This window comes from Argopecten irradians, chromosome 3 (genome assembly GCF_041381155.1).
Source record: "Argopecten irradians isolate NY chromosome 3, Ai_NY, whole genome shotgun sequence".
Classification (NCBI taxonomy): Eukaryota; Metazoa; Mollusca; class Bivalvia; order Pectinida; family Pectinidae; genus Argopecten; species Argopecten irradians.
In genome coordinates this window covers 9,374,162-9,401,763 of record NC_091136.1, presented here as the reverse complement: position 1 = coordinate 9,401,763, position 27,602 = coordinate 9,374,162, and the positions used below count along the sequence as shown (strand labels likewise).

General features: G+C 37.1%; 1 protein-coding gene across 3 annotated transcripts; it reads left to right on the top strand.

The window, feature by feature from the left end:
* The first annotated feature begins 279 nt into the window (after positions 1-279).
* On the top strand, positions 280-25,158 carry LOC138317503 (monocarboxylate transporter 9-like). 3 transcript variants are annotated; one of them, XM_069259227.1, is made up of 7 exons: positions 280-438; positions 15,972-16,289; positions 16,517-16,660; positions 16,937-18,043; positions 18,458-18,739; positions 19,065-19,190; positions 19,495-25,158. In XM_069259227.1, exons 2-7 carry the CDS (start codon positions 16,010-16,012, stop codon positions 19,689-19,691), a joined length of 2,136 nt encoding a protein of 711 aa, XP_069115328.1. In that variant the 5' UTR covers positions 280-438; positions 15,972-16,009; the 3' UTR covers positions 19,692-25,158. The 3 variants fall into 3 exon arrangements, with proteins under 3 accessions (XP_069115328.1, XP_069115329.1, XP_069115330.1); XM_069259228.1 differs by lacking the exon at positions 280-438 and adding an exon at positions 6,326-6,442; XM_069259229.1 differs by lacking the exon at positions 280-438 and adding an exon at positions 7,874-8,316.
* The last annotated feature ends 2,444 nt before the right edge of the window (positions 25,159-27,602 follow it).

The window sequence follows — 27,602 nt, the reverse complement described above, 5'->3', positions numbered from 1 at the left end:
GTTGGTATTTCATTACGCAGCGTAGCAGAGCAGATTTCTCCAACAAAGCTATGTCGACATTCACTAAATAACAGCTATATGCGATGCATAGGGGTAAATATTGTTTGTAAACTAAAAAGATTATTTTATGCATTCGTAAAAAGTCTTATTTTTGCAGAATTTGTTTTCTTTGTCACTGTTCAGGTAGGTCGCCGGCATTTCTAGGGCAATATATGTGGTGGCCGTGATGTCATGTTCGGTTCAACCAATCAAATGGTCGGGATTCAGTTCACACCCGCAAAGGTCGAGGTCATTGCTAGCGATCAGCTGTTCGCGGTCCGCGAGAGAGGAATAGGCTGGAGAGAAATTCATCTGGAGGGTGAGAATGAAGGGATTTTATTGTGATATTAGAACGTGTATTGGAATATAAACACTTCCGGGAAAAAATCAAATGCTGTGGTATGTATGTCTAAACGTATTTTTCTTCTTTTCTATCCATCTTTGTCCGATTTCTTTGTTCAGTGCTTGCAGCTGACTATTAAAATGGGGTCGATATAACCGTGAGGCTACATTGAGGTTAGGTTTTGTATAAACATTCAGCTGTAGTTTTCCAGAATGACAGTTAATGGAATAAACGAAATAAATATACACTAAATAAACGGTAAAACTGGCATTTGTTTGGTGTTGCAAAATTTTTTTAAAAACAAACGGAACTGAATAATCCCACCAATTGCAACAATTTACATGAATTTTAATAAATTTATAAGGAAACTATGACATCATAAGTACCGTCGACTTCATATATGGATATTATATCAAGATTGAGGTGTTGATTATTACGTTTTTGTCACTGCTTCGCGTGTTTCCAGCTATCTGAATTATCAGACGACTAAAACGATAATACTGATACACTTTGTACAAAGCGCTGCCACTTTAGTTATTATTATTACCTGATTTGGATGTAAAAAATATGCTAATTAATTTTCATATTCATTACCACCTGATATATACCATACCGTTTACATTTTCTGCGATATGTGCTACCTTGAGACAAAGTATCATCAAAGCTAATTATAGACAGAAAATGAAGTTCCATTGTCAATCATTAAGGTTCTTTTAAAAAACGCATCATGTATTTATTGAAATATTCATACAACTGAATTCATTGTAAAATTGCTTCAGACCTTAAAATTTTCGAAATTGTTCTTTTTTCCATTTCGGTCCAATGCATTCACATTTGATTATAAATTCAGAGAGACTGCTGTAAAAGAAATAAACTGGTTACACCAGCTCATACAGCCATTCCATACCATCATATTATTTTTTCTGAGTACCCCAAACATTTAATACTGCGTAAATTATCCAGAATTAGTTTTTTTTTGTGAGTTGATTTTGATTTAAATCTCAACAAACACAAATAAAACTCTCTTTTGAAAACATTAATTTTAAGAGCTTTTTGGACAATGCACAACTTGGAAAGCATTCTGGTATTACTGTCTCCCCCCTCCACTGCAACAAAACTTTTTTGTGGGGTGATAGTATGAAAATCTATTATTAGAGCGGATGGGGCCTGTAGAGGGATGCGCTTCTCGTAAATTCATATATCATGGACTTTTTTCCAGTCGAGATAGATTCTGTTATTTGGCACCTGTCATAGCAAACTATTTTCTTATTTAAAAGACTAAATATGACCTTGAAACCTGGAAAATGGTTCAGAGATAATTTTGATTTGTGGGACTTGCTTAATCGTATCAATTAAACGAAAAATGACCGATACTTTTACAATTAACCTATTTCCATTTTTTATTTGCAACTGACAAAGAAGTAAACAGGCCTTTGTTCTCTTGAGGGCTATAGAGTTTAAATTTGGCACAGGTTTGAACATATCGTTTTTGGATATCGTTTCAGCTTCGTTAACACCTTATAAATCTTTTAGTTAATTTAGCATGTTTAAATCTATGTACATTTTGTACCTACACTAAACTAGCATTAATACCATTTCTTTTGTCCATACTTGCCATTTTTAGCGTTATTACGTTATTTACAATAAAATTGATAAATACACTGTCGGCAGATTTGGAAAGTCGTATAGTCGGTCGAGTCGTCGGCCATGTTCATAAATCAAGCCTTTCAATTAGAACATTCTTGTGTTATCCCTGTCAAAGCAGTGCGCATACAAATATTACACAGCGTATATATGTAGAAATGTTACGTAATGTCTTACTCCAACTATTTACATGGTGCCCGAATATTTTAAGAAGAGAGTTATTCTGCCATTAGCCATCTTCGAAAAAAAATTTCTCTACTTTTCCAACTATAGAAATATATTTCAGCTCTTTATTTGCGAGGCGGTCCCCAATCCAGATATAAATTACAGATCCTTATAACAACTCCGTTCAATAGAGGATCTGACAACATCGCGTAAGGGGTCATGTTCGGATGACCTTTTTACCACGTGTGCTTTGGATCAAATGAATTTTCTACACATTGATATGTAAATTGATAACTCCATTTCGTCCCAGTATATATACATTTAGCTTTGTTGTGTTCTTTGGGCGAGATGACTATATACACGAGAATAATTTTGACCGCTTTTTTAAACTATTTCGTCCCCTAGTCAAGATTCTGGAGCAGCAATTTGATTGGTCATTTCCAAAGGTCACCAGAACGTGACCCCTAATGGGATGTTGTCAGATCCTTGAATCAAACGTAGTGATAATAAGTATCTGTATTTTAATCAGATGAGGCGATTCCTGATTCGGAATCCTTTAACCAGGAGATGTAGATAATTAGCGGTGCTTTCAAGCCGGAACAGGATGTGAAAATGATAAGTCAACGGTTTTACTCCAGAGAATTTTTTCCCCTTAGAATTAGATATTGATTGGATTCTCTACGGAGATATTAAGAAATCACCGATATGTGTGTGTGACGTACTCATTATTATATCACTACTAGTAATGGTGTCCGATCGTGACATGCATTATTACTTTCTTGACCACGTCACGAGAGCGTGCACCTGGCTATACCCGCGGGACAAGAATCGATACAGGGTGGAGACTGGCAAAATGCTACGAAAATTGGCTTACTTGGCACCCGTGCGTGATACGCATCACGTACTCTCGTCCTGGGAAGGTCATACCGATTTATTCCAATTCGGGAAAACCACATGCCGATTTTCGTTAGTAAGATATGCATTTAAATTGGGCAAACAATATTGATGACGTAAATGGTGAAGCGACATATATTTGCTAGAATGGAAATTCGCACGTATGCACTACCTAGTAATTAAAATCCATGTGAAAGTATGACGATCACGTGGTTAGAAACATAAATATGATGTAAATTGAATTAACCACATTTCAACCCATGTATACTTCATTTAGCTTACCGCTCCTTGACAAGAGTCCATATAGTTTGTCATATAGCGATATATCTAGGATTTAATTGAACTTAACACAAAATTTGAAAATGGCCATTATGATCTATCGGAGTAACTTCCTTTCTTTTCACTCCGTCAGTAACGATTAACAAAAAGAAATAGCTTTGATAGATAAAAATCTCTTTTCCTTTATTCCGTCTTTGCACATTACAAGTTATCTCCCTTATGGATATGTATCAAGTGTGACGTTATTACTTTGTGAGCACAAATTACGACGTTTTCTGCACAAATGCATGACGTAACAATTAATACCACAAGAGAGATTACTCTGTAATAAGTAAATGCAGAATTTATTATTTTTTATTAAATCATTTTTGTAAGGCATTTGATCCTATTTAAATACATATTTTTTTTTGTGATCGTAACGTCATAATCATACCCCCGCAACGAAGTTGGTGACTGGAGTGCCCTGTCTTCCTGTCTATCAAGTAGACCACAGAAATTGTCCGGAAACTCATCCTAAACTAGTGCACCGATTTCAACAAAACTTCAATCACATTAAGGTTGTTGAAATTGTGTAAATTTACAAGAGGGCTTTATTTTCCGAAAACTTGTTGTCATTGTAACCCGGTTTTCATTGTAGCACAGGTTTTGCAAAATGACTAATAAATAACTCATTAGTCTTTGGATCAAATTTTGTTCAAACTTGGTAAAGTGATATAACATATAGATGCATATTATTTTACGCATCACGTAACGATGTTTTAATAACGGTTGTTATAGAAATAAAACGGAGACTTATAATTGGTACAAATTTATATATTGTCCACATGTAATAATTTTAGTTTTGAAGACATCAATATGTCATTTGATAACCATGGTTACGCAATCAAATGTCAAAATGAACATAAGTGAAATTTGTGTAAGGCCATTGGTGGAATCTCGGTATAACTTAACCATTAGCTAGTTCCATTTTCAGAAAAAAATTGCGCAAGCATGGTATCGCTCACAAAATAATGGCGTCACGTTGCAATAGAAATATGGACAAGAGAGGGACGCTCATTTCCGTTTGGTTATTTGTTATGTCTTGTTAAAAACTCATTTAACAGACATACATAAGTATTAATGCGTAAGACCTCAGAAATGTATGAATTATATGAACGACACAACACCAATATGGCATTAAGGCGTCTTGATTTACAGGCAAAAGGAAAATGATATAGATGATGAACGCCCGACAGATGTGCGAAATGCGGAAAGTTGAGATATGATAACGTGGAAAGTTGTGATGTGAAAACGTGTCTGATAAGCCAAAAAAAAAAAAAAAAAAAAAAATCAGAATATCAGAATAATGAAATAAACAGATATTTACAAACGAAGTTGAGATGTGAAAACGCGGATAGTTGAGATGTGAAAACGAATCTGATAAGCAAAAATAAAAATAATTAAAAAAAAAATCAGAATAACAGAATAATGAAATAAACAGATATTTACAAACGAATAGTGCAACGATTTTGAAGACTAATCTCTGGTCAGTGTCCTTGTGTTCTAGAACGCCAGACAGAAACGAACACTTTCATATTCCGATAATCGTAAGGTCATTGTTTTTTTTGTTAGCCAAATGACGACTGCTTAATGTTTAAAAAAATGTCTCGTCGTGCTATAAACCTCTCAGGTTGTTGAGATAGTTGTGGTCAACGTTCCACGCGGCCATTACCCGCTGTCCGAAGTAAAATGCGTAAATGTACTGATTGCCAGAGTCTATGCTAGGAGTAAGCACATTCAATACATTAGAAACAATTCGGTCAATGGTCTATATACCTGGAACCGCAAACCGCGCTTTGATAAAGATCCAGAGTTGACCATTATCTGACCAGCACAAAACGACCAGTGGCCGAAGTTCATTAACGATGATTAAATTGGATTGTTATTTTGACAACACGTAGTGTAATTCACATACCAGGTAAGTTTCAAAGCATTGGTAGCGAGAAAATATTTTCGTCGTTTTACATGGCATTGATACTATTTACATACTTTCATCATATTCCCTACAAAAAGATCCTCTTACAACTTCGACGGTAGGCTTACCATGAAGAAATTTCCAGTCGTAATGATTGTGACCATGTTCGGTGGGAGGGCTCAAAGATATTCGGACTAAATGTTGAAGAAAAGTTCAATGTTTGAATAAAAAAACGCAACCGCTAACTATATTTATAAACATATGGTGTGATGTCCGAAATAAACAACTTCGCGATAACGCGCCGATCATGTAGCCAAGTTGTCCTAAAAACATCTTATTGACAAACTGCGTGTGATGACGGAGAATTTGGTGGATATCTATGATATTTTTAACATCATATCTGCTATCTCCCTTGTGATAATACCTCTAAAATACGAACAGGTTATCGGTAATAGCATAATCCGGACATCTTCAGTCTACTAAACAATGTCTACAGCCTGTTTATAGCAGTCAAGCCGGAGGAGTTATTTTGAAGTATTCGATACTCGTCACTCCCCAGATAACACCGTTATGATACTTTGATTTGTCTAAAGCTTTACATCCTAAGTCGGATTGGTTTTCAAATTTTACAGATAGATATACTTAACAGTATGTTAAAGTTACACGGCATTCTTCCTTTTCACAATAAGATAATAAGTATATTTTAGTTACTATTTTATGCTAAAGCAAGGATTTCAAGTCACATACACGACCGTGGCTAAAGAAAGGGAAGTTTAAAATGCTGTTTTTCTGTACAAAACAAAGCAAATATTTGCTCAAATTCGCGACTTCTGATATAACTCAATTATGATTGTTGTAATATGTTAATACATTCGTGTACATTACAGTTTTACTTTGTTTGTAATACTGTGTATTACTTTGTAACAAAATGTAATCATACATGTACCGAAAAATAGAAAATTTTCCCTATGGTGCCTCCTGCTGTACTTATATACCGCTGATAATGTCAAGGACAGCGCTGTTGTGACTCACAGCGTAACGGGAAATGCGCATGCGTGAAAGACTAAGGCCACCATGCTTAGGGAATACACAGAAATGAAGTTAAGGAAAACGCCGAATTACGAGTATGTATACTTCTGATTGTGGTTTTAACAGTTTTGTTTGTTACATAGAAAAGGGTGTTATCAACTAGTAACAGTGTTATAGCCGTGTAATGAGTAAATACAGTGATATAGACGATATCATGTTTGGCGTAAACAAGTCTAAATCGGCCATCAGTGGCTATTTATAGGAAATGGGTCGCTGCTAGCAGCCCTAATACACGGAAAGGTCGCCGGGCCTATATCACTTACAAATGGCAAATCTAGAACCTCCAAATTAATTTTATAAAGTATATCTTTACATATATTAAATGTCATGATGTAATCTTATTCTATAGATATGTAAAATCGGGATACCCGACTCTCCATTGATCTGCATATATTCTATATATATCATCTAACTTTGCTTATCTCATATGAAACCATACTCGAGCTCGGAGTGGCTTTACTTACTTAACTTTTTACAGTTAATAACCGTGAGGTTTCCCCAAATCTGAACAATAATTCTCTTTACACACACTCTACCCTCTATTGCTGACATGGGCAATTCTGGATTTTAAACACTTTTATTAAAGGAAAGTATTACGGATTGCTCCGATAATAATTTTTAGTGGGATTGTAGTAAAAATCTAAAATCAATTTCGGTTGTTGTCAAATATTGTGTCCAGCTAAGCTTTAACGTGTTTCGTTTAGTACCAATATATATGGGTACAGTAGTAATTTCTGAATGGATGACGAGAGAAACATTTTTCTGTTTGAACCCACGTTTGAATACTATTTTACTCTATCTTGCTACAAATCATTTGTCACTGACAATTATTTAAAAGATGTTTCCATCCTATTAACTCAATGTTTTGCTTTTGCGACTAACTGAGAAACTGAAATGTGTGTGTGTTGAATAACGCCAGACAGAGGACGTGATATTACCGTTAATATGTAAAAGGAGCAGGTCGGTGTGGTTTGAAAATAGTGTTAAATACGGTCTCTGTCACTCAGCTGACGGAGCATACTTCTGATTTCCACGTCGGAGACCCGGGTTCGATTCCGGGTCGGGGCACTCGACAGGAATATGTATTTTCCTTGTTATTCTACAAATATATTGAAGTGGTGTGTATGACGCAATGATATAAATCGATCAATTCATTCAGTATATTGACCAATACCAATTCGAACACTGTCCGCTACATGGCTTTTGAGAAATATAATTGTGATGGTCAACTTAGGTTAATTTTAACAGGACACATTCCTGTCGGTTGTCTGACCAACACTCATTTAGACCGAAAAACCGTATCGTAGTCTTGCGAATTATTTGTTGTTTGATGAATTTGTCTAAAGCCAAAGGTTAGGATACAACTGAACAGAGGGGTGGGTGTTGGAATGAATTTGGAATGAATAAATGGACGTTTTCGATGATTTCATACAGAAAAGTGGGAATCGTAAACGATCTTTTTTAGTTAAAAATTCTGTGTTTTCATCAGATTGTAGTATGTTGAATTCTTTTCGTTTTCGGCCATAAAAATAACTTGTGTATAATTGCTGTTTTATGCGATCGTCGGTTTTCCGAGACCTTGAACATCGTGTGATTGTACGTTCAGGAAATATCAGAAATTTCCAGACGGGCTTAAAATATAACCCACGCAATACCATAGCAAGCAACATTGTGAGATATTTTTAGTATGGTTTTGATGTGGTCATCAACTTATTGAAGAAAACGGTGTACTTTGGATTAGGGTTTACATAGCCGTTACGGTCTGATGGGCTCGGCAATACTTTCATGATATGTTGTAATTATATATATACAATACACAGTAGCGTGGTCTGTGTAATAGCTACAAAGAGTCGACACTTGAGTCATGTGTTAACGCTAGTCCGTATCGTAGAGACTGGAGGCTGGGCTGGTGAGTTTATTTATTCTGTAATTAATGGATTTACGAATGTTATTCTTAAATAGGTACCGCAAAAATATTTAAATTTTGCATTCTTTATGACTTTTTAATAAACGAGGACAAAATATTATCAGAACAAGATAGCGTTTTAGCAATTACAGGTAATTCCATTGGGCAAAATGTAGTCAATCGAATCGATGCCGATTTCATGGAAACCAAGAATGATATCGCAATGACAACGTGAACACACTCGACAATATTTGCTTTCACATTTGGCTTTAACACCGTATTTAAAACGAGACTTTCTGGTTTAGATCACTTGAAAAAAAAAAGAAAAAAAAATGTTCAACAAATGGCGTTATATATCCATTATTATTGACTATAGGATAGACTAGATAGATAGGTCTACATTCTCAAACAGTGACTTGACGTCTGGTATGATTTGGGATTGTTCAGATAGTATATCAGATATCAGTTATATAAAGTAACTCGGCCAATGTCATAACGTGGTAAACCCGCCGTCACATACTCATTATCTATTCTTATCAAAATGATAGATATCTATGTGTCCTTGTAGTGGCGAATTACGTCATTTGTCAATCGGGTGCAGTTACATAGTCACAGGACACAATAGAGCGACTGGATGTTTTGACAGACCATTAAACCAGAGTTTATAGAATTCGGCAGAGGATTGACTAGTACTACAGATCTAGATAGGCTAAGTCCAATCCGGACCTAGGTAGGCTCGTGTTCATTGCAGATCCGCAGACCCCTGCCCCCCTCCCCGAGTCTAGCAAGCGGAAACCGATATTCAGATTATAGGTTTGATACTTTAGTCACTTGTGCTAAGTAACAACTTGTGTATCGAATATCACGGCTTTTATAATGATTCTCTTTGTATATTTGTTCACGTCTCGATGAACCGTCCCAGTTGTTGAATCTCCTCTGAACCTTCGACCGGTGGGCGGCAGATAGCGTAACCACGCGCTGCTACGGCCTTTACCTGTTGTCCAACATGTCGTATCGTTGCACGTTGTCAGTATATTTTACAAAGAGACGACATGAACATACCGCAGCCTCCCAAAACATCACGTTATGATATTAAACCCCGTCAACCAACCATGCAAAATATATGGAACCATCTTGGTCCTATTCTGGCATTTTATTGTAACGTCGACTCGTATTCATAATGTTACGATCTTGGTTACGGACAGTAGGTATATATTGGATATAATCATATATCGAGGTTTGAGTCTTTGAGACCATTGTGTTACTGGCTATGATATATCCTATAGCTATTGTGTTACTGGCTATGATATGTCCTATAGCCATTGTGTAACTGGCAATGTTCTACCCTATAGCCATTGCGTTACTGGCTACGGTATGTTTTATAGCCATTGTGTAACTGGCTATGATATGTCCTATAGCCATTGTATTGCTGGCTATGATATGTCCTATAGCCATTGTATTGCTGGCTATGATATGTCCTATAACCATTGTATTGCTGGCTATGATATGTCCTATAACTATTGTGTTCTTGGCTATGATATGTCCAATAGCCAATGTGTTACTGGCTATGTTCTACCCTATAGCCATTGCGTTACTGGCTATGATATGTCCTATAGCCATTGTGTTACTGGCTATGATATGTCCTATAGCCATTGTATTGCTGGCTATGATATGTCCTATAACTATTGTGTTCTTGGCTATGATATGTCCAATAGCCAATGTGTTACTGGCTAGTTTTATTGAAGTCTTTTTGATGAGCTAATGCACTAGTCACCTATATGAACCTATTGCTGTAACCCAAACGGTCAGTGATAACGGACAGCTGCCAAGTATCGGTCAGTCTGAGATCTGTACATTGTCCGTGTATTGACCAGCTCACTGTATTGGTTATTTATAAATCCTCGGACGTTGACACGTTTCATAATCCTTGTTATTTTAAGGGACTATGGGTCACTGTCCACCCGTCGACCTCCGTGGAAACTTCGCAACTCGTTATAAAGCCCACATGCAGCTTCTCTGTTTTTGCATCAGAGCTTGCGTAACTACGATGATTAAGAGATATTTGGGATTGGCTAAGATATCTTACGAAAGTTATACAGATTAAGAGATATTTGGGATAGGTTAAGATTACGACAGACTATTTGTCTACCGCTGTTACCATATCTAGTTGAATGAATATGTTGTGTGGATGTAGTCGTGATTACGTTATTTCGGGGGGGGGGGGGTAGCACTGTGCTCAGTATATTGTAAATACGTGCCCCTAAACATGTTTGTGCTGCGTTGTGTAAATCTCTACCATATTCAAGAACAATCTTTCTGTCTGAAGATCATCATACATGTATATAAAGTATATTGGAAGTGTTCAGACCAAGCGACTAATTGTAATGATAGAGTTAAGATCTGATTGTAAGACATACTTTGTGAACTTGTCCTTTATTACATCCATATTGTTCAAGGACGAGGTACAAATCCGAGGTATGGTTCGCTCTCCAAATGAAACAAACAATATTTGTAGTCATGAAATTCAATTGTGTATATGATTTCCGAAGGCCGGATAATTAAATTGTTGGTATATCGACATTCAAATATTATTGTATTGTCTTGATCGAACGACAGCTTTAGGGTCAATGAACGAACGGAAAAACACTGCATTTTGTTGTTGTAATAAGACCGAGAAGCCTTTGAACATGTTATGATTGAAAGTTGGAACCTGTTTCAAGATGGTTTCTAAGTAGGTACATGGGCGACACGAAACTCGGATTTTAGATTTTAAAACGGGCTTAGAAAGTTAGAATTGGTTAGTTACCAGAATGTGTTGATTGGTATGACTGTATAACTCACCCGGTATATACGTGGGATGTGTCAAGGTTTTCCATGGACCTAGATTTGTGACGTACACCGGAGTAGTGTCGGGACACTGTCGGCGACCCGCTCACCTCAGCGGGTCATTGTTTGCCAGTAGAGGTCGAAGGTCAGGGCCACCTGTTATCTGTCCGCTATATATAAGTGTATTGACCAAATCGAGTCGGTATTGTTAGCTTAAGGATAATGTTTATGTGGCATTGATTTATCTTGCTTTGGCTTTCGATTGTCACCATCATATCAGTGACCCAGAAATACGGAAATGTTAGAATCGGAAAAGCAACGAAGATGATAAGGGCAACGTACTGTACGATACACGGCCACACAATGATACACCGACAGAGGGAAGAACAGATGACATTACTGGTCGGCCAAGTGCCGTGTTCTTGTGTGTACTCGAGAGAGTGTATATTTAGTCTCATACATAACTTGGTGCACATTTTGTGGATAATACGCATACCAAAACTATATCTACCCTCAGCCGATTACACACGTACGCACATCTCCCATTTACTTAATATCAATCGCCCTCCTGAGGGGATACACTTCAGAGAAAAAAATACAGATCTAAGTCGAATGCACTCCTATCTTAAGGCCAGAATACCGACATGTAGATTACCGGTAAAACCAATATCCAATTCTTCATGTCGTCTGACTGGTAAAAATTTTGCGGAGCCAATATCCTTGACGTCTTGACATCTAGATATCCGGTGAAGCTAATATTCACGATGACATTCTGGCTAGTAGAAATCTTCAATCTCTCCCAGAGTTCATGTGGGACCGCAATGCACCCTTGGAGAGATTGAGAAATCTTGTTAAGCCATTAACCTTGATGACGTCATGACAGGTAAATAATCATATCTGGTGAAGCCAATATCTTGAATGACGTCATCACGATGGATAGATTTCTTAAGTCAATTTGTCGTCCTTGTATGATGGTAGGTTTATGCTTTTTACCAATCTTCATTCGTTTTAAAGGTTTAAATAAATAGGATATATTCGGATTTATTACCGATATGTCGCTGTGGTGACCGCAATCGGATTTAGGTCAACAGGCTGTTTCGTACAACATGCATGTACATATGTATATAAATATATATACGGTGTGTCGCAATCCACAGAGGGATTTTTGTTCCATGCGGGAACCACGCGCTGAACAAAGCAGACCAGATGTATTATAAGTGTATTAAGTTTTGAACTTGAATCTGTGGCTATATATATACACACATATGCTCAAGGCCAAGTCTTATTATTCTCTTTATAACGCTAAAACAAAAGAATGATTTAATTCTGATTACGGTGCGTTCGTATTGAACACATTGTACTTTGATACCACGACCTAATCACGTGCTAGTTCCAAACAACTTTGTGGTGTAACTCGTGTAATTCAGAGGCTAGTAATAAAACTAATTATATAGATGATCAAAATAATGAATAGAAAACCGCGAATTTTTTTATTACATATATGCACTTTTAAGTAAATTTTTAAGAACAATGACAATGTTGACGTACCAGTCGTCCCATGACTAGTTGTCGATATCACCTTGGTAACCGCTTTCTGATGACCGTTGTTGCAAGTGCCAAACTATTACCTTACTTGTCGATGTTTTCTGGGCAACTGTCCACCTATGACCATAGTTGTCAATGTTTCCTTGACAACCATCCTCCTATGACCATTGTTGTAAATGTTTCCTTGACAACCGTCCTCCTACGACCATAGTTGTCGATGTTTCCTTGACAACCGTCCTCCTGTGGCCATTGTTGTAAATGTTTCCTTGACAACCGTCCTCCTATGACCATTGTGGTAAAGATTTCCTGGACAACCGTCCTCCTACGACCATAGTTGTCGATGTTTCCTTGACAACCGTCATCCTATGACCATAGTTTTAAGTTTTCTTGACAACCGTCCTCCTATGACCATAGTTGTCGATGTTTCCTTGACAACCGCCCTCCTATGACCACATACAGTTGTAGGTGTCTCCTTGACATCACAGTACTCCTGTGGCCCCGGTTTACTGCGTATTTTTTGTGTAGTTGGGAAGGGAGAGACTTAAGGTGTTGCGTTTCCGGCGCCGGTTGGACATTGCGTTCCACTGCTGACAAAGTTAATCACATCCGATTTAACTGAAACTGGTCAAGTTCCCTTTTGCATCAGTCCGAACGCAGGCAGTGAGTACGAAAAATACTTAAGCTAGTCCTGGTATTTTTAGGGGACAGAACTTTGAATTTAAGTGGATTTTGAGAATTGGTGTTTGAATCAATTTCGATTGAACTTAAACTTTGTCATCCATCCATCATTACATCCATCAAGAGAACCATAGATAGATATCGGCGAGAGGGGGGGGGGATTTACCTGGTTCTAGTGTTTTGAGGGTGAACAGCACAACCATTTGGTATATATATTTTGAGAATTGTGTTACTTTACTTTTTGACAAAGTTTATCGAAATCTGATCTTAGTGGGACTGGTAACGTTCTTTCTACTTTCATTATATGTGCTCAATCTTCTTTTGTGAAGTGAACTTTTAACATTGTATGCAATGCGGGATAGACGAGAGAAATAATTGCGTGGACTTTGGGGGTATGAGATACAGTGTATAACAACTGGATGTCGTGAACGCTTGTAAAGGATACGATCCTGTATGTTTACAAGGACGAACGGCCACTGGGACCTATTTTTGCTAGAGAAACGCATTGTAGATTGTATAAATTAAACCACTTTACTATTTATATCACAAAACAGAACGAGACCGCGGGAGGGCGTTGACATTTTGGTTGTTTAAACTTGACAACTTCATCTTGAATTTACTGCATCTAACGTACATGTCCTTTATCTAGTACAAGTAAACTCATACTTTCCGGGTTGTTAGAATCGAAAGACATGTCAATTACATCAATTCCACAACGTTCTGTAGCTGGTATTTGTTGTTGAGCGTGACTTGCTTTATCAAAAACTTTGTATCTTGTGTCCCAGTTTGATTTTGTGGTGACCCACATCTTTTGGCTTTGATTTCATCGGTACCCAAAGGTTATAAAAACATGCCTGTGGGTAACCGTAGCGACGTATATACACGTGTATGAGATGCTGATCTCTAGCACTCAGGTGTGATGTTCACATCATGATCAATATACCGGAGGGGTTACGGTCACATGTACCCAAATGTCCGTCCGCATGTGTGGTCATACGCTGTCTTCTAAAAAGGCGGGAAACTGATGAAGATTATACATAGCTGCAACGTTGTAGCTCAAAAGACTTTTTGACAGAAAATGGTGTCGTCTTTAGAGCTACAATTGGTGCATATTATTGCTAATGGAGCAAAGTAATGATTATGCAAACCATTATAAAACGTTTGTTTGCATTTTTATCGTACTTGTTTGATATTGCTTACCTACTAGGCAATAAAACTGAACCACATAAAACATCAAATTCTCAACGAGGCATTTTTTTTTTACATGATACATATGAAGGTCTTTCTGAAGGGAATTTATAAGGCAAGTCCACAAATTGTGAATTTGACCTATTATGAGCGGCACGGTATATATTAAGAATGGTAGTTATGTTTGTTTTGGACAAAAATAATATTTAAATGCATGTATACGCATAAAATAATTGGAAACCTACTGAAAAGTATAGAAAACTATGCACGAGTGATTTTCGGAGGCAGTGCTCTACTTCGACACTTAGGGACCAATTCGTACCCGGCCGAAAGGTATAGGTTCGTTCTAGATTATATGTCTATCATCCAGAAACGTTAAACTGAAGTACAGGGAAATTAAGGAATATATACTGGTAATGATATACAAATGTACATGTTTCTACACCATTTAATCCCCACCATCCCCGGGCACGTTACAAATGATAGTGAATTTACCGAAAAATGTACTTGGAAGCCAGTGTCCAAACATGTGTATTGGCTCCATACGGCCTGGATTCACTCCACACATTATATATATAGGTCAGAGAAACTCTGCTGACTCGACAGAAAAAAAAATCTCTGGAAAATCGATGGCAGTGACTAATGTCAGTGTGGCGATCCTGGGCCGTACATTACCGACTGACCTGTTTAGATATCACTGACCTTTTTGTCCTAGCTGACCACTAATATAAAGCAGCAGGGGGTTCAATATCGTGATTAGAGCGCGAAGTCATGTTGTTACATGTTGTTACATTGTTAAACACACCCATCGCAATGGCTACATCTTTACAAATGTAAAAAATGTTAGGTCCGTTCTCCATTTAGTCCATGACTTTACATTGAAGCTAAGTTAGTCTAGCTGACTTTGCGCAGTTAAAAGAACTAATATTTCAATGACAATATACATTGCAAATCTACTCTAAGTACGTGTTCTAACAAATCAATGTCTACTCTAAGTACGTGTTCTAATAAATCAATGTCTGGTTACGTATCCCTCTCTCACTGCAAGCACTCTAGATTTTCCCTGTATTTCTAATTAAAAGTGAAAAGGAATTAAAGTCTCCGTATCAATCTTTTCAATTTTATATATACATATATGTACTCATTTGATGATTTAAGTGGTTTCTCATTTAAAACTAAACGAGAGTGTTCTAATATGATTATCTCCCTTGTTTATGACCTCCCCTGTTCTGTTTTTGTTATCCTTTGTTAAGTTCTCTCCTTTATTGCGTTGCTCTGGTTATCTCCCTTGGTTATTACCTCCCCTGTTCTGTGTTTGTTTGACTTCTTATACACTTGAATGCCAACCAACTGTTGTATTTGCGTTATCCCCAATGTTTACTCTTATGTATTTTATAATTTATTTTACTTTCTACTTGCAGACCTGAACATGTAAACTTGGAACAAGCTGCAGTAGCCAATGGCTGTAGCTGCCACAATGAAAGTCACGAAATTTGATGAATGCAGTGAGAAGGACATTGAGTTTGAGCCGGAGCCAGAGCCGCGCACAAACTCAAGATGCCCCGATGGAGGATGGGGCTGGGTGATAGTATTCGCATCCTTCATGTGCAATGTAATCGTTGATGGTATTTGTTTTACTTTTGGACAGTTTGTCCAGGACATTATAAGCTATTATGATGCGGGACATTGGAAAGCTACACTGGTGGGATCACTGCTGGTGGGCTGTTACCTGTTGGCAGGTGAGTGGACTTAAGCCTCAGGTGTAGTTTGTTTTGACATTTTTGTTGCAGTTTCAAATTCTTTCAAATTTTGAGAAATATTTTTCAATATTTTTTTTTAAAAATGTTGTGACAAAAGCTTTTGATCCAAAATATACCAAATTAATATAATATAATAAACAATGTTAGTACAAGTATTATGTTTCATGGCGGTTTTCATGATAATGATCATTATTTTATTTTACTAGGTCCAATTGGTGGCGCTCTGGCCAACAGATTTGGGTGCCGTAAGGTGACCATATTTGGAGCCATTCTGGCCTGTGCAGGATTCCTCATCAGCATGTCAGCACCGTCGATAGAGATCCTGGTGTTGACCTATGGCATTATTGCTGGTAAGTATTCCCAGTGTGCTGGCAGCCTGGTGAGCTGTTGATAGTATAAAGTACAAACTTCTAGCCAGATGTAAACAGTAGAGGAAAACAAAAGAAAATTTGTAGCATAAGAAAATGTTTAAAAATTGATCAGATGGTTATCAAATTAAAAGATCAATGTTAAACATTTTAGTATACCCTTAAAAGGTGGAAAAGTTCTCTCTAATGTCATGAATTTCAAGAATATATAATTTCTTTGATATCGAGACTTCCCAATGTTGACTTTTATCATTTCAGGTGCTGGTTTAGGGTTAATCTACTTGCCAGCCATTGTCATCATTGGGTACTGGTTTGAACGTAAACGTGCATTTGCGACTGGTATTGCACTGTGTGGATCGGGGATTGGCACTCTGATTTTCGCTCCCCTAAACAAGTACCTTCGCGAGGAGTATCATTGGAAACAGTGTACAATGCTGGTAGCAGGAATTGTCTTACAGTGTGTCATTTGTGGTGCCTTATTCCGTCCGTTAGAACGGCCCACGGTGAAACGCATGAAGCGCGGCGTTGTACAAAGAGGCTCCATAATGAAAGCACTGATTTTAGAGAAAGAACGACAGCGCACGATCAGCAATGGCTCACTTGACAATTGTATTATCACGAAAGACAACAGATTGATTAAGATAGACAAAATAGACTTACGAAATAAGAGTGCATCTTATATCAACAGACTTAAGGAACATTTAGGGTACAGCTCACGCAGTTTGCTTAGGAGCAAGAACAGTCTGATCATTACAGGAGTAGGCAGTGTAAATAGTAGTGCGTGTTCCACGCCTCAGAGAACGGGCAGTTTTAATTCTCCCGCTACCACAGTTATGATGCCATGTTCAGAAACAACAGAGGAACCCAAAAAAGCATCTCCTCAAAAAAGGCGTAAGCGGGACTACGAAAGGCGTCTGGAAAGGCGAGACAGCGGATGTGGAAGTCTGGAGTCTCCGAAAGCTCGGAGTTATGATGCATTGCCCCAGGATGATCCATGGGAAAAACTGTCGCAGGAAGGATCTTTGAATGTTAAGAGCTTAAGCTCAAACACTTTGAACAGTCAAGACAATATTAGTCCTACAATGACTAATGGCAAGACGAATGGAAGTTTTTATAATGTTTCCGATAGCAATGGAAATTCACGATCTCAATCCAACAACCATCTTCTGCCACCCCAGTGCATTCTGGGATCTTCTGTTATGACTGTGCCGCCTCAGTACAGTGCGAGCGTGCAGACAATCGAGAATTATGAAGATAGAGATATTCCCATGTGGATTCAGAGCTTGAGTACGATGTTTGATCTGTCGCTGTTGAAGGAAAAAGCTTTTGTAATATACGCAATAACAAGTTTCCTCAACATGCTTGGTAAGTAGTAGTTCTGAAAAGGATGGAAAGGACTTATTATTTACTGTAATTTCTACCAATTCATTTTAGAGCTGATATTCCTTGCCCCTTGGTTACATAACCTTTAGGTCATTGATGTCGGAGCACAGTTATTTTACTGAATTAAAGCAGGCAGTCACTTTAAATAGTAGGTAGTGCAATAGTGATGATTTCATGAATTTTATACTTCAAACCCTAAATTTTGTTTTTATTTTTGAAAACACACAATTGTATAGACACCTGCTTGCGATATATCTCCCATTCTACACATAAACAGAAGTAAATTTAACATTATTGCAATATCCCAAGACAAATTAAGCTGGGTACAGGTACTTTTTTCTTTAGGTAAGCTGGGTACAGGTTACTTGTTTCTTCATTACAAATTTCTCATTTCAGGTTTCTTCATTCCTTATTTTTTCTTGCCCGAGAAAGTACGTAACATGCCAAAGGAGGACAGCTCTACTCCGGACCCAGAGTCGTTTGTCCTAGCCGTGATCGGTCTGTCCAACACCCTCGGCCGAGTCCTGGTCGGTTGGATTGCTGACCGTCCGTGGGCCAATTCCGTGCTGATCAACAACTCCAGTCTGGTGTTAGCTGGCGTTCTCACCATTTTGTGTCCATTCTGTAACACATACTCACTGATGATCCTGTTCTCCTGTGGATTTGGGCTGACAACAGGTAAGATCTAGTGCTGGTTAATAGGACCAACATGCCATTATTCTTTACAGTTAGACACAAATAATGTGTTGAGTTGTCTTAAGTAAAAGGGAATAGTGTTTAATGCTCTACCACCAGCATTCTACTCATTTGTAGTTAGTGATAATTTGCAAATTCATGGAACTTTTTGCGGAAAAAGTATAGAGTCTTAAATGAGCATAGTTTTGGAGATGCTAATGATATTTAAAAAAAATATATACATGCATTGTAACAGTTTCTCGGTAATAGCAAACTCTACTAGTATTTCTCTTGTCGTTATGTTAATTGTTGATTTCTGTGTTGACAGCGGCCTTCCTGTCGTTGCGTTCCATTGTCCTGGTTGACCTGATTGGTTTGGAGAGACTGACCAGTTCCTTTGGACTTCTCATCCTGTTTCAGGGCATTGCCTCAATTCTCGGGTCACCTGTTGCTGGTATGTTATCATAGGGTTATCTCCATTTTATTCTGAATTATCTCCCCTTCCGATTTTTTCTCTTCATATGTTATTATCTTGCTTTTATAAATGTTAAATCCCCATTTTTCATTCCATATGAATTGTATTTGAAACTGACATTTTTACATAAGATTGTAAAAGGTTGATTATTGTAAAATAACATTTTGCCAACAGCTACTAATTTTCTCCACTCGACTGGCATGCTTCACCTCTACTTGTTCAGTTAAGTACATGTTCTTATATCTAGCTTTGAGTAATAACAAGCCATTTTATTTGTCTCCAGGCTGGCTTATGGACGCTACCAACCACATCGATTCAGTGTTCTACATGTCAGGAAGTCTGCTCACATTGGCCGGAATTCTGGGGTATCCATTGATGCGGATGAAACATCGCCAAAACGATATTCCTCCACTACAAGAGGACTTAGAGCAGTACGGTGATGTACCTCTGAAGCTTGGACAGAAGGAAACAGAAATGTAATGTTGTATGTTCTGGCCACTAAGTGGCTGAGTATGTTGCTTGTGTATAAAAACCAATGGAGGAGGGTCCTAGTCTAATGACTTTAGTGTGAGCTGACCAACAACTCAAATATCTGTGGTTGTCGTCAATACAGCAAGTATTACTGAAAAGATCATGTGAGGCAATACAAACTCAAAAGATATTCTCATCTAGCTATAAGTACAAGATGAAATCTGAACATGCTTTCAGTAAAAGCTATGTTGGGAAGTTCTGTATATTTGTAAAAAAACGAACAACTTTATGTCAAAGTATGTGTTTTGTATGTTGAATAGGGCTGTGGAATTCTTGTTCACTCTGGTACAAGAATAAGCTATATCAAGATATATGCTGGTTTGAAACCGAAAGATTAAGAAGACGTACTGTGGCAACATGGTTATGAATAGATTAGAATATGATGTTGTTATATAGGTGTACATTAATAATATGATAATGTGTGAACTTTGACCTTTATACCTCTCCTTAAGATCAAAAATGGATGTGGAGTTTTGAGGTCTATGTTTTTGAGTGTGAGAGCAGTGCCAAGATGACTGCTATTTTGGTGTGTGTATGAGTTTGGGGCTGGAGATAAAGGCCACCACATGTTACAATGAGGACACATATCAACATTTCATAGTTGGTATGGTATCACATCATTTTTAAGGTCAAAGAATAATTATGCTTACGGCAGGGAACTTTTTGTTTTTCATTCGTTTGGTGCTGCTGCACTTGGGTCAAGGTTTAAAGGTCAAGATTCTTGTTTGTGTGGTGACCCCAGTTAAAGAGAGTTGGTGAGTGAGAGGTTGGTCCGTCATATAAAGAAATGTAATTTTATATTTTAACTCCTTTATAAAAAAAAAGTACAACGTTTTTCACTGAAAAACTACTCTTTTCAGATCTTGTATGTTACTGTGTATCATATAAGATATATTTACCAATTGGTATTAGAACTGGTCAACAAAGAACACAGTTGAAGCAGGTTTTAGAATAGTGCTTTTAGGCATTGAACTGTGATCTCAAAAGTGCTATATCATCAGTTTATTCTCACAGTGCTTTCTAGCCCTTAATAATATCACACAGAATTGAATGATTGTAGATTAAAAAAAATCTCAAATTTCATTTCTCTGAAAGCTTCTGAAAACAGTGGATCCACTATAATCCAAACACTGATGGTTCTGATGGATGTACAATCAGAGAATTGATTTAATGAAGTAAACGGATCTGTCGGTCCAGACAATTTACAATCCAGACAAAGCTGGGGACACAAGAATTCAGATTATTTCGGATCGATTGAACTAAAATAATAAATTTTTGAAATGCTTACACTGTATGCCAGACAATTTCTAATATTTTTTTTCTCACTAAAATTTGTTATTTTGATACATTACAATAGGTTTACTATCTATAAAAAGAAGAGATGGCTTGTTTTGTGAGGTCACCAGTTATGAAGTGAAATGATTAGATTTCTAGATGTGTGAATGCTACATAGATTTGTATTCTATGTGCTGCAGTTGTAAATACTAGGTGAGGCTATGAGCAGGTTTAAAGGGATGATTTCTGTACAAAGTGCCTTGGTGATGTGAAAATGTGTGATAGATGGTTGTCTATAGCATTAGCATCCAAAATGGCGAAAGGACAATTGGGAATCTTCTGAAATGACTGGAGGGAGACTCCATGTTGATGTTTATACCTCCCACTGAGAGGATAAAGGTCAGAAAGACTAGTCCAGTCTCATTGATTGGTCAGTTGAAACAATTGTGAGTGATTTCAAGCGGAGATAACACACTGTAAATGGTATTTAAGCAAAAGATAAGTACTGATCTAAGACCTAAAGCAAGTCTACTCAGTTTTGTTTCAATCTGCCGTGCTGGACGGTTTAACATGCCAGCCAGCAGGTTCAAGGTTTGACGATGATTTAGGATCATGTGTATTAAATTATGGCATTTTGCAGAAATTGAACTGTATGTGTGTTTGTGTGTAGCTGTTTTGTTGACTCAAGCAGGTAGAGTCATAAAATACATTATAAGATTATATCTATATATCTATATATATCTTTTTAGAATATATAAATTTGTATAAATAGCATATAAATGAATTCTGTTATTCAATTTAGCAAAGAAAACAAGTGTCACATGACTTCATATGTTTTGCTCATGTGACAATTTACTTTATGCTGACCTTTAACCTCTAAAGGTTAGTAGGATGTGACCTGCTCATATATAAAGGTCAAAGGTTAACTGATAATGGAGGATTGCTTTACTAATTTAGTTTAACAAATTACTAAGCTATTAAGGTATATGTTGTTTTGGTATATGTATGGTGTTGTTTATTTCATATGTTGTATTTCATTTATATAACTTTGATATTGCATAGAATTTTGTAACTATTCACGTGTACATTATTGAAAGATCTGTCGGTCTTTATAGATATAGCTTTGCTTTGGATTGAGGAGACATGCTGAACAGATTTGTCTGAACTCAAGAGTTAGGATTTGTAAATGATGAAATAGTTACAAAATTCCATTTTTTTCCTTATACTTTTTCATGTTGGCTTACATATGTGTGCTAGGCTGAGGGCTATCATGTGATAAGAGAGTGCTGATGTTGTGTTGTCCCATTGTTTTTTATTTTGTTTTTGTTTTGAATGAAGATTGGAAATGTTAAGAATGAATGTAGTATCTTGTTAGAAACACATTTTTTAGCTGTCATTTCATCCTCTTTCCTCGAGTTTTTATACAGGCACAGCTTTTAGATCAAACACATACACTTCTCATATATCAATTCTTGAAGCATAAATAGGAGTAAAATATTTCCATCATAAGATTTTTGTATCTATTTTATCATGATCACACTTCTGATTACCCTAGCTCTTAACTTTCCCCACCTTAACATGCCCCTACCTCACCTATTCCACCCCACCCCCTTCCTTTACTCCTACTCCTCCCATTGCTCTTACCTGGCCTAAATCCCCTCACCCTTGGGCCCCAATTCCCCACCCCTACCTCTTTACCTGGAACAATCTTCACCAAATCAACACGTGGTCACAATTTTAATGTCGTAACGCACAGATTTATGTAAACAAGGAGTGTCTGTAATGTGTATGTGATATAGCATTGCTACAAGGGCTAACTGCTTACAGGACCACACTGAATTCATACATTCTTCTCAAAAAGCAAGATTTTAACATGTGATTTTAATGACTTTTCAAAAATATATGAAAAGTTAAATCTTAAATTATCTTTGAGAAGGGAACCTAGTGACGCCAAGTGCTATATTTTGGAGGAATATTGCTACTTTTGTAGGGTATATAGCATAATATATGAAGTTATGACTTTTACCATTTTTGTTTTCTTTTAAGATGTTAGATTTTATTTAAAACTGATTCAGTAGTTCCAATATAAGAAGGTCCTTGCATGGCTTTTGTGGCTTGAATGATTGGATTGGTCAGTTTGCAAGAAAGGAGTGTGAAAAGCTAAATCTGGTTGGCTGAAATATATATGTATTTTGATTGGTTGAATTGTCCATACCTTGAGCTGTCATTGGTTAGAATCTAGAATGGAGAGTATTGTGTTTACTGTAGTATACATTCTCACATTTTGTTTGATAAAGACAACTGTGTTGTAAGTGCTTTGACAGATGGATTATATGTTTGTACAGTGTAAATGAACTAAATTTGTAAACTTTTAAGTTCCTTTTCTGGTGCTTGTAACCATGGAAACACAAAATGGACATTGATTGGTTGTCCAAAAAAAGTCAGGTAAACTCTTCCGCCCCTCCACCTGATAGAGGCAAGACTACACACATTAAGGCTTAGTGTAAGGTCCCTAATGGTGATCTAACTTACAGTAGTGATAAAAACAGGTTCTACATTTTCAACAGAATACTCTTTATCGTAGCCATATCAAATTTATACATTATACATTAACGGATGCACAGAAACTTGAACATTAACTATGTACAAGGTGCCAAGAAACGTTAAGGTTTTGAGTTTAGCTGTAGATCTATTTCTTACTACTACAGATTTCGTACAAGCTAGAGCAATCAAAATCGTGCCATTTTTTGGTTAGATAAAAAAATCACATTTATGTATTGAGGAAATTGAGGTCATTTTTGTCAAACTACAAAAGCTGTAGCAACACAATTTGTTGTTGTGGCACGTTCAGTCTGATATTACACATTTGTGTAAGTAATTTTTCTTAGTGAACTCACATATTGGGGTAAGACAATTTCAATAGCAAGTTTGAGTGAAACCAAACATAACCGAAACAGGGGAAGTGAAACCAAACATAACCGAAACGGTGGACGTTTCTGATATGGGAACACAGAAAGTCGAGGTATAATCGATCACAGGTTGTGTTTATCAAGCATCAGGATTTCAATATCATACTTGCTGCTGTTTTTTTAGGAAACCATTTTTTATAAGAAAACAAAATCTGAGATACGACATAAAAATATAAGTTTGGCTACAGTATATATTTATTAATATTTAATTAGATAATTAACTGGAATATTGGAAACGATTTTTTTCAATCTCAAATGCATGGCTTTTAACTTGGATTGTCTGCTTTAATGATGTTACAGAAAGAAAACGTTTTAATAAGTGAAGAAAAGTTAATTTGATTAAGATTTTATGTTTCCGAGTTGGTACACGGTGAACAACAATATGACTGTAATGTTAACCATAGCGGGGATCTTGTTATTGAGGACATTATCCAATTACATGGACGAAGGAACAGAAATTCGTATTTTCAAAGCAGTTTTAATTATTCTTTTTTTTAAGTTTTAAATATTTTATTGAAATAATTTTAGTCTAAATTGGATATCTACTGTTCTATCGAACAAGATCTCAGATTATGCGACACTTCTGACTGATATAGGGCATTAACGTTGGATTACAGTGTTCGTTTTCTCAAAATATTCTCTACAATCGACCTGCACTTGATAAGACTGTCATTTTGTTTTCTGATTGGCCAGTAAAATTAATTAAAGAGCAAAATGACAGACTGAAGGTCGTTTGTAGGAGGAATTCTCGGTCTTCAATTCGTTGTATTCGCTGATCACGATTAAGCAGTTCATTGTCATACAAAAATCAATTCAGGTCTCTCCCTAATTCTTTTGAGTGTTTATTGGGCTATTCAACGCTATCTCTGTTTTAGATATAAGCTGAAAAAAATCTAGCTGTCAAAAAGTAATCTACCTGTGTATGTTACTGTAGAGAGTTATTATTGATGTAAAACTGATATTATGACATGTTGAAGTCCAGTAAACAACTCGTAACGGGGACAACACACAACCCTCACCAGCGGGTTTACAAACCACTGGTGGTTTTAGCTTTTCAGTTTAACACTAGACGGCGCTCGGGTATTATGTAGATTGCGCTTTCATTCAGAAAATACAAATTTATTGTCAATCATGTTTCAAGTTACATTGAGAAATAAAACGTTTAAAAGGTATCACTGAGTGTTGTTGTGTTTACTGTTTTAATCAAATCGTCAGAGGAATTATCCATGGAATAGACACTTGACATTCATATTAAAGATTTAGTAACTCTAGATCTGCTGCAGGTCCGAAACCTTGGACGATGGCAAACGAGCTGAAAGATGGGTTCGCGCTTGTTCGAGCTTAATTGTATGCAACCATACCGGCGTCTCCTTTTTGGCGTAATGTATTTTTATTTGTTTTTTTTAAACTTAAAACTTATACAATCTAGGGGAAAAATACAAAAATAATCAAATTTGCAATCAATTTCGGTTCTCTGCAAATGTGCGGAACCCATCTTTAAAGACACATGTACTGAATTGTAATTATCGGCATGACCTTTATGAACTAAACAGGTATCCAGAGTGATACGAGCGCTACCACATTGGTTAGCGAATCCACAGTGGTACGAGCGCTACCATATTGGTTAGCAAACCCAGAGTGGTACGAGCGCTACCACATTGGTTAGCAAACCCAGAGTGGTACGAGCGCTACCACATTGGTTAGCAAAGCCAGAGTGGTACAAGCGCTACCACATTTGTTAGCAAACCCAGAGTAGTACGAGCGCTACCACATTGGTTAGCAAACCCAGAGTAATACGAGCGCTACCACATTTGTTAGCAAACCCAGAGTTATACGAGCGCTACCACATTGGTTAGCAAACCCAGAGTAGTACGAGCGCTACCACATTGGTTAGCAAACCCAGAGTGGTACGAGTGCTACCACATTGATTAGCAAACCCAGAGTAGAACGAGCACTACCACATTGGTTAGCAAACCCAGAGTAGTACGAGCGCTACCACATTGATAAGCAAACCTAGAGTAATACGAGCGCTACCACATTGATTAGCAAACCCAGAGTAGAACGAGCACTACCACATTGGTTAGCAAACCCAGAGTGGTACGAGCGCTACCACATTGGTTAGCAAACCCAGAGTGGTACGAGCGCTACCACATTGGTTAGCAAACCCAGAGTAGTACGAGTGCTACCACATTGATTAGCAAACCCAGAGTGGTACGAGCGCTACCACACATTGATTAGCAAACCCAGAGTGGTACGAGCGCTACCACATTGGTTAGCAAACCCAGAGTGGTACGAGTGCTACCACATTGGTTAGCAAACCCAGAGTGGTACGAGTGCTACCACATTGATTAGCAAACCCAGAGTAGAACGAGCACTACCACATTGGTTAGCAAACCCAGAGTGGTACGAGTGCTACCACATTGATTAGCAAACCCAGAGTAGAACGAGCACTACCACATTGGTTAGCAATCCCAGAGTGGTACGAGTGCTACCACATTGGTTATAGAGTCATAGATCTATTCCATCTTGTATTGGCTATGGTCTAAGTAGTCAAATGTTAGTTAAAATAAAAACTTATTAACGGCTCTTTAAGGTTGAGTTCGAGGAAAATTACTCCGACGAGAGCGGTGATTTTGTGTATTTCAGCTATTTTGCTGCACTCTCCTTTGATATTATCATAATTACTTAATATTTCGTTGTTTTAAAAAATATATAGACTGTTGCCATGTACCTCTTGAACTCGTTCAATTTGATTTGAATGTCTCTTGTGTGGCCTCGGTTTAGTTAACGTGTAGTCTCTTCATCATCTTTTGACTGGTAACGGTGCAATTTCCTAATTTTCTCTAATTTGTATAAATGAGGTAAATGCTATATGTTATCAAAGGGGGCAATGTACTTTCAGTGGGTGATCGGTAAACACCGCAATGGAGGAAAGAGGCTGGTCACGTGACCTGGAGGTGTCAGAGAATGTCACATAAACAAACCCGGTTTCTAGGTCACAAAAACAAATCGTCAACAATAATAATCGTAGGCTGTTCAACAATAGCGATGGCCTTCAGTCACTCGGGCGAGATATAGATGGTATCTTTTTTAGAGCTGTACACAACAGTATAATGGCGATGTTATTTCTACCAACTTTTAAAAATAATCACTACTCATAATAGTATACAATATTTCCAGAATTTCATTACAAACGATACACCACATAAACGTTAATGTAACAGGATAGCCCAATGGATCGGCCGTATCGTTCACCCATTTCCACTTACTGCTATTTTTCCGTGGTTTTACGTTAAGATGACTACTGCTGGCTCATTTTACATTTAAAGAGACTTCAAGTCTCTCAACGTTTGACAGAACTATTGTTCAAATGGTAAATTTATCTATTGTTATAATACTAGGCTACTAGGACACAGCTCAGTCACGAGATGTTTCAGAAAGAAATTTGACGAAAATGAGCTGTTAAATACTAGCGTTACTCATTTTCATTTTTTATTTATTTTTTTATTTTTTTATAGCTTATCAAAAAACAATGGACAATAATTATTTTAATTGTGTATTATGATATATAGAGGGTATGTCTTGTTTCTTAATGAATAACAGTTATATTTCGTCG